The sequence below is a fragment of the Perca fluviatilis genome, chromosome 16 (genome assembly GCF_010015445.1).
Source record: "Perca fluviatilis chromosome 16, GENO_Pfluv_1.0, whole genome shotgun sequence".
Taxonomy (NCBI): domain Eukaryota; kingdom Metazoa; phylum Chordata; class Actinopteri; order Perciformes; family Percidae; genus Perca; species Perca fluviatilis.
Window position 1 is genome coordinate 28,207,552 of NC_053127.1, and position 17,248 is coordinate 28,224,799.

Below are 17,248 nucleotides of genomic sequence, written 5' to 3' on the forward strand. Positions count from 1 at the left end.
TGGAACACACGCAGCTCACAGTACAGTAGCTGCTTCAGGATGCCACTTCCATGATCATGGCACCAGCATGCATATAAACAGTTTGTTACTTCAAAAAAAGAAGAGACTGAATCTGTTGTTTGTTCTTTATTCTGTATTTGCATGACTGAATAGCTACAACAGATACAACCAGTCTATTTCCAGTCCAGTCCCACAGTGTTTACGCTTACATTCTCTCCTTGGACCTTTGTTCTTTAATTTCCCTGCTATTACAGTCCGCTTTACTGTTGCCTTTAGGGTGTCAGTACAGGCTGCATGAATAGAAATGAGAAAGGTGTATGTTTGTGTTAGTGAGGGAGAGAGAGAGAGAGAAAGAAAGCTGTGAGCGGGGCTAAGCTCAGATTTTCTACATTCAAATGAAGAGTGTAATTATGGCAGAAAGAGCAGGCATATGGCACTACTGCAGATGTGTTTACACAGTGCACTCAGCTGGGGTTGGCTCATTACCAGAGATGGAGGGGGAAAGAGAAGAGCAAGGGCAATCCCTTGCTTTCCTCTCTTTGGCATGTGAACCAGCCTGCTTTAGGAAGAGCGATCAGCTGCTTCTTCATCTTTCTAGAAGCAGTTTGTAGGCATAAAGTGCGTAGTTGAATATGTGTGTGTGTGTGTGTGTGTGTGTGTGTGTGTGGGGGGGGGGGGGGCGGGGGGGGGGAGACACCGCGCTGCTTTTCTTCCTACTTCTTCACCACGCCACCTTTGTTGTCCACGTTGACAGGTATCGTGGTCTCTGAGCACTCAATGGCCGGTCTGATCAAAGGAGCCTCCACGGTCAGCAGCCCCTCAGGAGACAGGGTGGAGGACACCTTCTCAACGTTGGCTGTGGAGGGGAGGCTGAAGCGGTGGCAATAAAACACAATTAGTTTAAACGTCTAAGAAATAACTCCAGTAAATCTACAAAGAGCTCCAGTTTGCCACTACTTAAACAACAACTGACTAAAACATGAATGCCTGAGTCACTCTTGGGTAAAAGCAGATCCAAGACCAGCTCAGCTCAGTTTGTCTACTCAGTGTGTGTTGTGGCCCCTGGATGGCAGCAGAGTCCTATGAAGCTATAAACTAAGCCAGAGATGGGATGATCGCTAGGAGGTGGAAACTACTGCTGCTGCTGCTGCTGCTTTTCAGAGCATGAAATTCAGCGATCAGGAGCAGCCAGCCCTCTATAGGCTGGACCAAACCAAAACTAAAGAGACTCACAGTAGCGAAAACATCATAAGATAATCACAGCAATCTGGACCCAGCCTAAAAAATGCATTTCCTCCGTGAAAATGAACTGCAAAGCAGCCACAACAAACCCATTTTTAATGAGAAATCTGGTAGTTTTGAAGCAAGATGTCGACATGTTGCATGGACAGTGGCTTCCTTTAATCAACTGGCCTACAAACGTATAAAAAGTGATTTTATTCCACAAGCTTATTCTCTGATAATGAACTTTAAAACATTCAGCTACTTACGTGTATTTCCTGGTGAAGGTTCTGGACACAAAACCATGCTCGTCCTTCCTTTCCTCATGTTTGCCTATAAGGACACAGACAAAATACTTTTACCTAAATGTGGCACTAATCTGAAAGATATACATTCACTTTTAAGAGTTAGAACTAAAAGAATGTATTGTGGTGCACCAATTCTGCAAGGAGACATCTCGTATGCCTTTGTAAAATGAATATTAACTATAATCTATAACTCGCTTAAACTTGCTCTTTCTCGCATTGTCTTCTCATAGCAGTAACATCACAGGTGTAACTAATATAATTGATTATGACTCAGTTTAAGTATGTCACAAAAACCATTCCATTGAGTAAACATGCACAATACCAGGACTCTGGAATTGGTACACCTAAATGGAATGCATCCATGATTTATTTAATAAATTACATCTGTGCTGTTGCTGCTATAGCATGTTTTTCTTATTTCATATTTGATCTACCAATCTCCATGGTTTTTATATACTGCATGTCAGATACAAAGCCAAAATGCAGATACTTAGAAGAATAGTTCTACATTTAAGGTAATATTCTAACAGGTCCAAGTCTGTTACCACTTCGAATAGTGTTTCCTTCACTAATGGTGTTTTTCCGTAGCTCCGGCCCTCCGTAGTTGAGGTTAGGGCTTGGGTTAGGCATAGCAGAAATGTAATTATTAATTGGTTGGTGTGATAGATGCGGTTTGGTTTAGATTTAGGTAAGGGGAAACACATATTCACAGGGGAACGGACTTTGACACAACGCCAGTATTCACTTTCGTGCCTAGAGTTAGTTGAGAAGAGCAATACCACTCTCCTGTCTGTACGCTAAATATGAAGCTAGCCACCGGTTAGCTTAGCACAAAGACTACTGAAGGTAACAAAATCTGTCTACCAGCACCTCTGAAACTCACTAATTGACACGTTATATTTTGTTTAATGTCTAAAAACTACACATAGAGGTGCTGGTACTATAGGCAGATTTTGTTAGATTTAGAAGCTAAATTCCTGGTCTAGCTTTACATTCATTATTATTTTGTGTCTTGGGTGGGGTATATACAACTGTCTCCTGGTGTTAGCTTCATATTTACTGCACACATGAGTGGTATCATTATTCTCATCACACTCTGGCCAAGAAAGTGAATGTGTATTTCTCAAAACGCCATGACATATTTATTTATCTAGTACTACACTGTATGTGTATTTGTCATGCATGCTAATAGGACAATGACGGTGCTATTTTGTGCTTGTGCAGGCTTTGTGGTGGTATTTTTATCTTGTGCAGCTGCTCCCCCACGTAGCCACAGCCATACTAGTCACAGAAGATCCTCACCAATCTTTATTCATCAGGATCTGTCAGTCTCATAATGGCTGGCTGTGATGTTGAAACATTGCCCTTCATTCTATCTCTAGATACAGTAATATGTTTGTTTTGACAACGGACTGATGAAGGTTGCTTTCCTCAGGGAGCTGTCCTCTTTTCAACAGGAAGACACTGCTGGCATGAGTGTGGCTGGAAGCGGTCTGCACTTTGTCAACTACCACATGAAGGGTCACTAGTTCTGAGTATGCATCAAAGAAAAACTCTACACTGAGAAACATGAGGTGGCAAATTCCATTTGGAGCTTTGTTTATCTGTTCATGACTATGCACAGTCTCCCAACAGGGAGATATAGGCTATAGCCCGGCCCGGGACCCTGGAACTGGACAAGATCCAGCAGTCCTTTTAAAGTAGCAGACACACTGGGTGAGTCACGGCTGAATCCCCTACTCTAAGAGCATGATTCTTTGTGAAATGGCAGACAGAGAGGCTGAAACTGACTCAAAAGAAAAGGGGAGCTTAAGGCCTCAAAGGGCTAAGCTTTTATATGATCCATTCCACATACACACTTCTTCAGGTTTGCACCTTTTGCTTTGGTCCTTCACAAGAATGGACAGACAATGAAAACATTTCATGGCCAGAAGTGAAACCGGCTATTTAAGAAAACAGCTTCTGCACTGTGTTCATCTGAGAGCTGCTGCAAAAGTCAACACCCACATGTTGAATTGTGTGTTGTTTTGCATCTAGCAGGCGTGCAGCCAAAAGCCCGCGCCCTCCAGTGTGCTGGAACTCAGTATATTGTCTCAGGATATTGTGTAACTATGCAGCTATGCATCTGCCCTGTGCTTGACCGAGCAAAAATGTTTCCTGCCTTTTTATCTTGTGTCTTTTTCTCCCCAGTACTGTAGCAATGTCTATTATGCAGTGAAGAGACAAACCTAAGGACACCAAGTGAGACATTCTGTTATCTATGCATCTGTCCTATATATAAGCACGTTAGATGTTATTACTTTGCTGTTGGTCCAATCAAAGGTTGGCTCTTCCTTACAGGATATTACCTTCAGCACCCCAGGTTTTTAGTCTAACAAAGTTAGGAAAATACTGCGCTTCTTGAGTATTCATGCACTAGGTAACAGTACAGTACAAACAGGGGATGAGTGAAGGAGAAATGAGTGCTCACCAGTGATTTCCACCACACCGTCCTTGGTCTTCACCACAAGCTCTTCAGGTGAGAAGTGGTTGACATCCAGGGACACCTTCCAGCTGTCTTGGGTCTGCTTGATCTCAGACACGCCGCTGCTCATCTGGCGGGACAGGGCACGGGCCTGCTGGGCCATCATGGGGGCTGGGTACATCAGGGGAGCGTGGGGCATCATGGGGCTCATTTGGCCCATGAGGCTCATGTCCGGTGTCATCATGGAGGGCCGCATGTACCCCGGCCAGTGGGTGCTGGGGAATGTGGTGAAGTCCTCGGGCTGGGCTGGCATGCCGAAGGCCTGGTCAAAGATGCGATGGTGCCAGTCACGGAATGGGTCCCAGCTCGGGGTGCGGAGCAGGGTGAAAGGAATACGTCTCTCAGTCATGGCTTCTGTGTTTAGGCGGCGGAGGAGTGGAGCTGCTGGCTGCAAGTGAAGAGCCCTTTGGCCTCGCTAAAATCTTTTTCCAAAGTGCTGTCTGGCTCTCAGCTGTGAGCTTTTATACACACTGACACCACCACCCCTGTCAACAGAGCCCTCCCTTCTGACTCAAGCCCCTTCCAGCTCATACCCCCAACAAGTTTATGGAAGGAACTCGAATATCTATTTGTGGCAGACGTAGCACTGGAATGGAATCCAAAAGATAGGCCCTCCCAGCTGCACTGTTAAAACCTCCTACTGTGTGTAAACCCCCCGTCCCCCACCCCCCATCCCCATTCTGGGAGTCAACCAGGCCTGCTGTACACATACAAGCCCAGACTTAGATAAGACTAACATGCTATTTGTAACATGGCTCTTTATATGTAATGATGTGATATACAGTACAGTACTCAACGGGCCATGCTATAAATACACAGTTGTATAACAGTTTGTGACATGGATGAAAATGGACACGCACACACCCAACATACAAGAGTTCCCCATTTCAATACAACATTTTAGCTTTTGCTTCTTTCAGTTTGCTCCATTTTCAGTTACAAGTCTGACACAAAGCTGCAGTCCTCACGTATGGCGACCCCGTCTATGTGGGGACCCCAAGTCTGCAACCCAATGGGAAGAGAGTACAGTAGGGCCCCCACAAGTGAGATACATCACTTCCATAAGCAGTCGAAAGACTTTAATGTAAAGAAAAACAATTTTTTAAGAAAAATAACTTCTTGTATTTTAGGTTTGAAATTAATACTATGCTAAATTACCCGCAAAAATACACCTAGGTTGTTACATAAAGTGCAGGTGATATTAGCTTGTTGGAACCATGTGAAACAGATTCTAATATACCATAACCTCTGAACTGTGTGCCTTAACTCATTTTGCCTTTAAAAAAAATTCATAAATAAAGTCTGAAAGTCATCAAAAAACAGAATGGTTGAACTCCTTTCTGCTCAGGATAGAAATAGAGCTAGCTAACACATTAGCTGACTAGTTTTCTGGACTTTGCTAATGGTTAAATACTGTTAGTTACAAACGTCTTAAGAAAAGACTGGAGAGAAAGTTATATCTGCACAATGTAAACATTTCCCTGTGTGTGTCTTTCCTGCGTTTTTATTTCACTGAGAATATTTTTACACAGAAGTTACAGTATCGTTTCCCTTTCATTGTGAGGAAGGAGTTGAATTAACAGGAAAAGTATAGGCCTTTTGCTTTAATTCTTTTGTGGAAGAAAAGAAAATTAGGCTTCTCACCTCTGGGGACCCTAAAGGAAGTGACGCATCTGATGCGTGGGGATCTTATCGCCTCTCTCTTCTGGACAAGAGTTGGACCCTGCTACTGTTGGAGCTTGTTGGCCAGGAAGTCCAACAGGGGTGTGTAACTGTATGTATCTTCCCCCTCTATGTACAAAATAGTAGAAGATGTGTAGCCATTACAACAATTATACAAGTTATACATATACAGATGGACAGCAAAGAGTGGCCATGTCAAGAAGTAGCTGTGGCTCTTTCTGCTGCAACCATGTTAGCTGGTTGTAACTCAACTTCCATAGCGGTCTGTCTCAAGGGAAATGAAAGTGGGGGATATTGTCATCGAATGGGACACTCAGTTTCAATGGATGTTTTGCTTTTGAGGTAATTTATTTGTTTGTTTAATTGTGTGTGTATATATATATATATATATATATATGGACTGAGCAAAAAATCTGTTATAACTAGCCTGGTCAAAAAGATTAATCACACATATATATGTGTGATTAATCTTTTACTGTATATCACAGCAGAAGTAGATGGTGTTGATAAGTACACAGTCCCTCAAATAGACCAATCCTGATCCTCCATGACTCAGTCTTGGTTTGACTGGAGGTTACAATAGCTGGGCAGAGCTGGAGAACATTCTAGCCCAAGTTGTCAGTCTTGAGTATCAAGTACTGGAATGTTCTCATCAGTGCCATCTGTTGGGAAATAAAATGCATAATGCCTGCATGATATCATATCACTGCACTGAGGTTAGCCTGTAAAGCCTGAACTATCAAATAATTAGCCAGAATCTTTATTAAATTGAAGAATTGTTTTGGACCTTTTGTCAAAATAAAAGCATATTTCAAAAAAATATTTTGCATAGCCTATATGATAGATTTTATCTATCTTATTTGATACGCCAGTCATTTATGGCAATTATCCCATGCATCCATCACACCTAGGAAAAATAACATAATACGTAAGCACTGCATATTGAATCGTGCAATATTCAATATGCAATTATCACATCATTTGCAATAAATAGATATCATTACTTACGAGTATTTCTTCAATGCTGATAAATTAAATGTAGGTTAATAAAAGATATAATGCGTTTCTTAGCTAAAAGAACTGACATTGTAATCATGCCAAAACAATTGCCTTTCTATGAATTCACATTGACAAACTGATCAGGTGTCCACTACTGTAGAGTGAAAGCAAGACATACATTTTGGTATGGACATCAGGATAAACTGACTTAGTCACCAACATGACCAACATTGCCCTCTAGCGGCGTGCAGTCGTATTTCAAGCCAGACCCACATCAAGATGTTGGGACAGGGCTCAATCCGAGGGGTGGCAGAAACGGTTGTCATTCAAATTCCCTCTGCACGTGATAGGATAGCGCTACAACCAGGCAAAGCAACGAAGAAGGTAGCGAAGCTAGTTGATAGATTAAACTTTTGCAGTATCCGGTCAGTAAAACACATCTTCCTTTTTTAATAATGATTTCTGTGCCGTTCTTTGTTCTTTTCTCAAAGAAAAGCTGAACTCCAAGTCTTCCAGAAGACCGCTGTTCCCAGCAGCAGCCATAAGCCCCGCCCACCGACTCTATACATGATGTGATTGGCCTGACCAGGGTTTGGTTTTCCAACGTAGAGTGCCTAGACAAATGAAATTTGCTGCCGGTAGGGTGCGTCTAGATTTCTAGGCTATGTTTTCGGCACAACACCAACAAAATATAAAGTAATTATAAATTGCTTCAATCCAGTAGGGCCTACATATTCACAAGTATTAGTTACAATATAAATGTTATTCCATGCAAAACATCCACATGCAGGTCGGTGAATGAGGGACACCATCTTTGATTTTATATTCAAGGAACGTTACTGCATGTAGTGCATGGATAGTCCACCATGTGGGCTATCAGGTAACAAACAACAGGAGAGCCAGGTCTGCGCAGAATCGATCACCGGCGATCGCATGCCGGTTAGATTTGTGTCCGACTTGATCCCATGATAGACAGTGAGGTGTATTTTCATCCTATTTTATCTGATCATTCTATATAACATGTATTCGAGCTTTATCTGAACATTTAGGACTGGTATCTAAGATTCGACAGGAGACCTCGTATGAACTTTACTCTACTTTCAGAAGACACCTCTCTAGAAAACATCTGTGATGCATTATCAATGGCCCCTCCAAAATAAGGCCAGTTGGCTTGTAGCCATTGGTCAAAGTATTGTTTCCTCCCCCATCTATGTTACACATGTTATAGAATATATACCATGTTCAAACAAAGAAAGACAGAGGACCACTGGAGAATTGGGAAAACAGGTCCTCTCCGAGCTCTGCAGAGCTTATAAATTGATGCTGATTTCTTCGATGTAAATAAACCTTTATAGTCAAGAAACAGTGTCAGCGGATTCCTCTCCACATAGCATTACAGCATCGCTACCAATTACACCACAACAGTTAAAGAAAAGCTTGATCCCGACTTGCTCTGACGTCATGCACTCGTGGGCAATGATAACCTCGCTAGAGGCGGCCGCAGGTTTGAGACGCAGGCAGCGCAGTTGCTTTTCACCTATGCTTTTCACCGACTGCAAGACCCATAGACAGTATATAAGAATGGGCCAACAGATCCCGTTGCTCTGGACGGAGACCAGTGAAGGATATTAGAAGCACTTTTCCGGTGAGCGCTGAGCATTACTGCGCAGCCTCCAACTGACAGAGACAACGTAAATGTGACGTGAGCAACGTATCTGAAAGTTGTAAGTCTTCTGGTAGCTGTGCCAAGAGAAATCTCAATCATTCCCAATCTTGCAGAGACGGAGAGCGTAGGTATATGTAAGGAGATAACATGGGCACAGGCTAATTATTGCTAACTAAAATGCTAGTTAACCTTAGCAATTAAACCTAAACAGCTAATGTAAGTCAAAACTGCCTGCGAGCTTCTCCTGTACTATACGGTAATTCCTCTACTATGTGACACAAACGTTAGCCTATTTTTACAAAAACATCTGCTACGGAGCCATAACGTGAGGTACAGGGTAATGGAGCCTTTTATACATTGTCGTGTTTCTTTAGAACTAAACAGTGGACAAATAGAGTCTTTAAACGCTTCAGATATTAAGTTATTCGCTGTCAAGTGACGTCAAAATGAATGTCAGTCAGTGGAATGCTAACGGGAGATGATCGCTTTGTAGCATCAAAATGGCGCCATAGGAGGTTCGAGTTCTGAAGCAAAGCTTACCCCCTTGGCAAGACCCAGGCAACTCGGGACATTCTGGAAAACGCCTGCCTCTCAGCTGATCTCAGCTGAGCTGATAGACCTATTTCACGGCAGCCATGTTGACATAGATGACATAGTAGGAAAAGCACAGGTGTATTCAAAATCATTAATGATGGCTGCATTCCACTTAGGAGAGGCCCTGGTATTGTGAATCCTGACTCACTGAAACAGCTTACTGGGACACTTGATGGAATTGAGCCATCATTAAGGTTATCAATTTCAGCTGTGCTTTTCCTACTATGACAAGTCAAAATGTCTGCTGTGAAAAAGGTCCATTGGTTCCGAATAGACTCAACATGATGACGTTTATATAAACATTTTATTGATTTTGAATTGGAGGGATTTTAACTGCTCTTTGTTTGATTTAAAGGCATATTCTGTACAAACCACATGTTATGTGGCTGATGGTGAGGTTTAGTAGTGAGAGGGACTAAATCTGTGAGGTTATCGTGTGTGTGACGTCAGAGCAAGTCGGGATCAAGTTGGACACAAATCTAACCGGCATGCATTGGGCGGCAATCGATTCTGCGCAGATCTGGCTCATCTCGAACAAGCCTAGTCTCCCTTTGCCAGACCAGCTACACCCTCCGGAGCGGAAGAGGGTCTGGCTACTCCACGTAGCATTCCGGGATGGACTTTTTTTTTCGTGCGGCACCGGAGCAATCCCAGAAGTGGAATGTCAAGGATATAGACTATGTGGATGACAGAAGTCGCAGAAAGTCGTGTATCAAACATGATACAATTGGCGTTACAGGGTTAGATAGAAAAAGAACACGAGAGTATAGTTATTTCCCCATTAGATTCTGTTTATTGGTAGGTATTGTACACCACAAAGAATGACTTGTAGAACCAAAGGGGCAATGCTATACTTGGAATAAATTAACAGGTTTGCAGAGTATCATAGTCGGGTTAAGTCTGGTTACACTGGGAATGCAACACTGTGTGAGTGACATGAGGCCAGACGAATGGTAAGGAAGACTTAGGGTGATCCCTGATTGTGTCGCCAGTTTATTAACCGTACTACTGAATCTGTAGACAGAGGAGGCATTACAGAGTCTGCTGGTGTCTCTGCTGTGCTAGATTACATCACATAAATCCTCCTCCTGAAGCTGGTAACCAGGGGACCTCTGACAGAAACATGTTGCGGCCCATTATACAAGGGATTAAAACACGTGGTGGCTGGAAACATTACAGTAGAGGAGAATAATGGTTTGGTTCGCTACTCAATACAGGCAGCAGAACCACAATGGCTTGCATTAGAATGAGCCACTACGATAGGCCAGGGGTGCCATGGTGGCATATGTGGGAGTAACTGTGGGCGCAGACTCCGTTCCACTGGCTACAATCAGAACATTCTAAACACACAGCAGTGAATCTTCACCCTGGTCACTGATCTGATAGCGACTGCAAGCCATCGCCACGATAACAGACAGATTTTATGTAAAACATGGACATATACGGTACATATTCAAATGGGAATACATTTGCAGCAATCTCATCTTCAAAGCATGATCCAACTGCTTTACAGCTCATGATGCTCAGAATGATCAATAAATTAAATAATAAATAACCCAATAAATAAAGAAATAAATACAGTGTAATAAATAGCTGTGGTCAACACAAATGTGTGCATGGAGACATTTTTGCAGACAGTTTTCCTGTACAGTACCATCCAGCAGCCTTAGGTGCAGGCTACAGTGGTGTACACATAAATAATCACCTCATTGCAGAGGAGGTACACGCACACACACACACGCACTCTCGCAAACAAGCGCACTCTCGCACATAAAGTCAGGATTAGCAGAATCAACATAATAATTTAAACAGGGAAGAGTAAAAGTACATAATAAATAGTCCCCCCCTCCCTCCCTCCCTCCCTCTGGTGATGGCTGACATACTGTATAGGCCAGTGGGCAGCACAGATCACCCTGGCACCTTTCATTTGGGCCAGGTACTCTCCTTCCAGCAGCAAGTCTCTCCTGATGCATCATGCTAAACAAACCTCCTCAAACTGGATGGAATATACAGTGCATAGTTTACAAAGCCAGAACTTAAGAAAGTTTACATCTATACAGACAAACCTATACAATTTTTTTATCATAAAAAAGTTCCCTTTTCCTTTTTTGCTCCATATTTCATTCGCCGACTTCTCTTTTGTTCTAACTCTTGTTGATCTCTGTGCTTCGATGAGGGGGTGATTAAAAAGTCAGATTTTCTGAAAAAACAGTAAGCAGTTGATGTGTCCTCTTTTTGTCTCCTACTCAGCTCCTATTGTTAGGATATCTATACATACATACATACATATACACATACATATACATATACATATATATATATATATATATATACACATACATACATACATACATATATATATATATATATATATGTATGTATATATATATATATATATATTTATATTTTATATTAATATTTATATAGCATATTGTTTTTAATTAATTCATTTTTGGTTGCGTTGTGGAAGAAGAGAAAGAAAGTGCTAACATACATCGAGATTTGTTCTTTGGGCTTTACCAAATAAACTTTTGACAATGTGGTAACCCATTTTCTTTTAATACCTTGTTTACGTGAAGTTATGAACAGTGACAGCCAATTTTATAGTAATGTGCTATGTCAAAATAAAAATAAAATAAATAAAAAATGATCCTCTTTGACCCAGGCTCGTTGTCAGAAAGAGATGAAGGTCTAGGGTCGGGGAGCTTGGACCCTGGGCTGTACAGCAGTGTGGGCACTGTGGAGAGCTTTGTTAAAGATACGTAATGAGTGAATCAGAGCACAGTAAATTTAACAGGACTTCTTCTCTGTTTCTTTTCATTTCCCTTCCATGCTGTGCGTGTTGCACTCAGAAGCCGGGGCTGTCGTAGCTGCTGCGGCTGTAGTAACTGTGGTGGCTGCGGGAGCGACTCTTGCTGCGGCTCCAGCTCCGGCTCTGGCTGCGGCTCCGGCTTCTGCTGAGGCTCCGGTTGTGGCTTCGGCTGTGGCTTCTGCTGCGGCTGTAGCTGCTGTAGCTGCGGCTACGGCTGCGACTAGACCGCGACGGGCTGCTGTCCAAGCTGGATGACGAAGGACTGGGACGGTAGTACGGGATCGGCCGCTTCCGAGCACTGGGGAAAGGAGGGGATGGAGTGTTAACGGTTGACATCGGACAAGTTTGACGAGTAAGTGTCATGGTCAGGCCTTTGTCTGACACTAATGTAAAACACATGATGTAGTAAGACTATATTTAGTTGGTTGAGAGCAAATCAGTGTTAGGTTACATAAGTGGTATATGTATGATCAGTACAGGATCTGAAAAAGAGCAGCTATATGGGTTGAAAAAGTCCAAGCTGTTTAATCACACAAATGCATGTTGTTAGTTTAAAGCTTAAGCTTAGATTGCATTGTTAATAGCCACCCTGGAAGTGCTTCCTGTAAGGTAATGAGGTGTTAGTTTCCAAAAAAAAACTCTTCTTCTCAGTGGAGGCCAACACCCAGAGAAATCAACAGTCAACAGTGTGGGGAGAGATAAACACTATCAAGGTATCCCTGCATCTACAAGGTGTTTTTTCACCTTGTCATTTCAGCGGCATGTAGATAACTTAGCCTAAGCTTTGTCTTCTGTATCTGCCACGGGAATCCAAAGCCTGTGCAATAGAGAGATATCCACCAAAGTAAACCTTGATAGCATTTTAATCTCTGTATCCCTGTGTTACAACATTAGTGCATAACCGCAGAGGGGTGTAGCTTTAGAGTTGGTGTGAGTTTCTGAGATGAAGGAGCAGGAAGGGGACAGAAAAATAAAAACAGGAGGAGGCCAGGTTTACTCAGGGGAGCACTGATGGTTTGCTGTTCAGCCGAGCTTCAGGAGTCGGACCAGTCGGATCCTGCTGCACGGCAACTGTTACCAGGGTAACTAGCCTGCAGCAGCTCAGTTCAGCAGCATCCCGTTGTCTCTCAGCGTCAGGACCTTAAGGACTGAAGTGAAAGATGACAAGGTACACACATTTCACATATGTCCATTAACACTTACATGAGAGGGTAGAGAGGTGACATGGAGAGTCATTTCTTTCCACCAGAGGAACACTTTTCACAGGGATGTGGGAGTTTTCTCTCTATGTTCTTATAACTAACTAAAAACTATGATTCAAGTGCAACAAGCCTAAAGGAGTTCCTTTGTGAAAAGATCAAATGATGAATAAGAAGCTATCAAAATACATGTACTTTTGTGATAAGATTTGATAACAAGTTTTATTGATATGTTAACTGTAATTCAAATATATTTTCATCAGCTGCTCCCAGTATTGAGGAGCCTTGTAAATGGTTATCAAGCAATTCATTGATTGATATTTAATGGAACAAACAATACCATAATTATAGAATAATGAATGGAACAAACAATGCTATACAAACAAACAGTACAAACCCAATAAATCAATATAGATTTCTGTAGACCTTTATGAAATTAATTAATTTATGTATCAATGTTATGCCCTTATTCCTATCCTATGTACACTCAGTTACCAGTTTATTAGGTACAGCTGGCTAAAACATACGCAGTCTGATACAAGTTTCATTTACGTAGGTTGTAATGCTTAGTTTTTGTTCAAACTGTTTTAGAGGGTGGTGTTGATTGATGGTGTGGCAGTAGCTCAGTCCATAGGGACTTTGCTTGGGAACCGGAGGGTTGCCAGTTCAAATCCCTGTGAGTACCGAGTACAGAGTGTGGACTGGTAGCTGGAAAGGTGCCAGGTCACCTCCTGGGCACTGCCAAGGTGCCATTGAGAGTGTGTGTATTTCAGGCCTGTTTATAATAACTAACAACAGAGTGAAACAATTTTTATTTCTCCTTGCGGGATCAATAAAGTATATGTTAATCCTAAAACAAAACATTTCATCGGTTTTTATGTAGAATTAGTATTCTCCAATGTTAGACTTGACAGTCACTCAAAGATATGGAAGTAAAGGACAGTCCTGCTCTTTGCAGAAATCCATCTGGAACAAATTCCCTAATTGTATCCCTTTTGCATGTTTGCACTGTTGTAATTTGCAGCTATAAAAGAGCGATGTTTGCCCCAGCATGATTGGAGTGCAGTAAAATGATGGGAAATGTACAGATTGAGTGTAACATACCTCTGGCGAAAGTATGTCATGATAAAGTGCTGTTAATTCCAGACCTATAATAGCTGAAGATAGAATTCAACACAAACCGTCTCATGGAAGCTGTATTAGTCTGTGCTGTGCTGGAGAGAGTCCACACAGTAGAAACGTTGTAATGTATGATCTAATGTGGGTATGATCTAATAGAAACCTTTCAAAATATCGGCAAAGAGATAACTTTTAGCAGGAGGTTTATGATGCTGGACAGCTGTGTTACCTGGTGATCCTGCGAGCCTCCATGAAGCTGGGTGAATCTCTTCTCCTCTTGCGAATGGGCGAGTAGCTGCGTGAGCGGCGGCGAGCTCGGCTGTCGGTGTCGGAGCGGTTAGGGCTGTCCTTCTCTCTGCACGACAAACAGAACACCATCAGAACAACAGCAACAACAACAAACCACACAAGATCCCAGTCCAACTACAAGCTTAAAGAATAGTTTGACAGTAGTGTCGCATTGCCAGACTTTCCTCCACAGCGCTGCGGAGGAGGGTCTGGCTAGCCCACACAGCATTCCTGGATGGGACATAAACGTGCTCTGGTTTATTGGCATTTCTTTAAACCAATCACAATTGTCTTGGGAGCCACTAGGCGCCGAAGAGAGCATTGACGCCTCTGCAAAACAGCCTTGGGAAGGAACTTGTTTTGGTGGAACGTGTGTACGTTCAAAAGTTGTTTTAGTCGTGCGAGAGAAAACTCAGATTGGACAGATAGTCTAGCTAGCTGTCTGGATTTACCCTGCAGAGATCTGAGGAGCAGTTAACCATAGTCCTCAGAAATCCACCAGAGTTTAGAATAAACTAGAAGGTAATGGACATCCGGCCGAAATAAAAGACATCCGGCAGGAATTCCGGCGGCACGGGAACAATCCAGGAAGTGGAACGTCATGGATATAGACTAGTGTGACCGTGAATGTGGTATCACCTGGAGTTGTTCTGCCTGTTGTGTGGGGACTTGGCTTTGCTGGGGCCTCTGTCTCTGGAGGCGGAGCGCGAGGATGAGCGCCCGCTGCTCCAGGAGCTGCTGCGCTGCCGGAGGTTGGCTTTGCTCCGGGACTCCTCTTTCTTCTTGCCCGACGTGTGCGGGTGGCGTCCTGGAGATGCCGACGGGCTCCGGTGGTGTGCCTGACCCCGACTGGAGCGGTGGTGACGCTTGGAAGAGTGACCGCCTTTTGTCCTGGGGAAATTGGGGGGTATAATACGGCAAATGTCAAATAATTCTCCCTCAATGGCAAAGGCAAAGTGGAAAGATGTCTGCTACATAAAGTCCTACAGCTAGAGCCAAATGGAAGTCTTTGTGCTTACCAGTGATGGGATGCAACTAAGTACAGTTACTCAAGTACTGTACTTAAGTACAAATTTGAGGTACTTTACTTGAGATTTTTCTTTTTGTGCCACTTTCTACTTCTACTCCGCTTCATTTATCTGACAGCTTTAGTTACTAGTTAAGAAAAGACAAACAATATACAGGCCTACAAGTCCAGCTGAAATGATGAGCCGATTAAACACAGAACAGTTTGGATCGTTTCCAGTTTCTAAAATGTGAAGAGTTTCCTGCATTGAGTACTTTTCCTTTTAATACTTTAAGTAAGATAAGATAAGATAAGATAAGATAATATAAGCCTTTATTGTCTCCTATAGGAGAAATTCGTCTTGGGCAGTCGAGAGAACAAAGTGCATTTTCCTGATGATACTTACTTGAAAAAAAAAAGTTTCAGTGCAGGCCTTTGTAATTGTAACAGAGTATTTTACAGTTTGGTATTAGTACTTTTACTTAAGTAAAGGATCTTAATACTTCTTCCGCCACTGGTGCTTACTTTCTGTGGTGACGAGAGTTCCTCCCTCTGTGAGTGTGGTTGTGCTGCGAGTGGGTTGAGTCACTGCTGTGAGCAGGGGAGTGGGAGTTCTTATTCTGGCCTCTCTGGCTCCCTCTTCTCCCTGTCGTCTGGGTTATGGAGCTCCCTACAGCTGTGTTCCTGCCATCCACACTGCCAGCCTCTCCTGCGGCGCACATCTGTCCCGTTTGGCCCCTGCTGGGGGCGCTGTGGAGCTTGTGCTCTCTCAGCAGGGTGGCCTGGATGCTGGCAGAGTTAGCAGTCAGCAGACGAAGCTTCTGTAGAAAAAAATGATGACCAACAAAGGAAAAAAGAAAAAAAAAGAAAAAGAAAAAAGGACAATAAGAGAATTAGAGTGTTTTCAGGTTGGTGATTGAGTGCTACGGTGTACTTGCCAAAAGAAGGTAAACATCTAAAAGAAAAAGATCTAGGTTTTCTCCATTTGGCTTATAGATAGTCCTCTATGGTGCAGCGCATGCAATACTTGGCATGCAAAACCATAATGAGTTGAAGAAATCATAATCGCAAAAACAAACAAAAAAACTAGGAGGAGGAGAAAGAGAGGGAAAAAAATTAAAACAAAACTGTGAACCAAATCAGTTTAAGAGCAAAGGCAGAAAGTACAGAGCTATAGATTTTGTAGAGTAGAAAAGAGGACTTCTTCAGTGTTTTTTTTTATTTTTTTTGAAAGTAATGGTTAAAATAAACGAAACAAAACAGAAAGAGAAGACAACTTGACGGAACATCACAGAAATGGAAGGAACAAAATAAAGATCACAATTATTGAATCAATCGAATCAGAAAACAAATCGTCTGCTACTCAATTTTCTCTTTCTGGATTTTTTTATTCCTGTAGACAATTGCTGAGATGTGAACAGCGACCCATTTTCTTTGTTTTTTTTTTAATGGTTACTCTTGTTTAACTCCCTTCTGGTTAACATCCACTTACCAATAAAGTGGTATTCCCTCCTTTAGTAGGTAAGGTATGAAGAAAAGGGAAAAGTGGGGCAACATAAGTGCATCATTAGATTCACAAAATGCAAGAGAAAAAGACACAAAACCCTTCCCTGCCAGTGACTCATGAGACAATGCATGGAAATCAATGGAAAAGAACTCAAAAGCAAAGAGGAAAACCACAATGTGCAGGGAATCCCTCACACAGAGAGTAAATCCTCTGGGCCCAGCCACCCTCCTTACATCAGAGAGCAACTGGCTGGCGAGAGTTAAAGGTATTTTCTTTACCATTTTTCTCTCCATGCAATAACTACCATAGGGCAGGAATTATT

The 17,248-nt window shown here is 42.5% G+C and overlaps 2 protein-coding genes across 4 annotated transcripts in view; both read right to left on the minus strand.

Annotated features, from left to right (window-relative positions):
- Nucleotides 1–111: 111 nt before the first annotated feature.
- Nucleotides 112–4,568, minus strand: hspb1 (heat shock protein, alpha-crystallin-related, 1). The gene is made up of 3 exons (XM_039826546.1): nucleotides 4,000–4,568; nucleotides 1,491–1,554; nucleotides 112–870 (listed from the first exon to the last, which is right to left on the minus strand). Exons 1-3 carry the CDS (start codon nucleotides 4,400–4,402, stop codon nucleotides 714–716), a joined length of 624 nt encoding a protein of 207 aa, XP_039682480.1. The 5' UTR covers nucleotides 4,403–4,568; the 3' UTR covers nucleotides 112–713.
- A 6,841-nt stretch (nucleotides 4,569–11,409) lies between these two features.
- srrm3 (serine/arginine repetitive matrix 3) overlaps nucleotides 11,410–17,248 on the minus strand; it is a 94,173-nt gene continuing 88,334 nt past the window's right edge. For 2 of the 3 annotated variants that reach the window (XM_039826551.1, XM_039776633.1), the window contains exons 11-14: nucleotides 15,945–16,240; nucleotides 15,053–15,304; nucleotides 14,355–14,480; nucleotides 11,844–12,105 (exon numbers count right to left, since the gene is read on the minus strand). In XM_039826551.1, the coding sequence (XP_039682485.1) occupies nucleotides 11,844–12,105; nucleotides 14,355–14,480; nucleotides 15,053–15,304; nucleotides 15,945–16,240 (936 nt within the window). Of the gene's footprint in view, nucleotides 12,106–14,354; nucleotides 14,481–15,052; nucleotides 15,305–15,944; nucleotides 16,241–17,248 lie in introns of all 3 variants that reach the window. The other variant, XM_039826550.1, reaches the window with a different exon arrangement.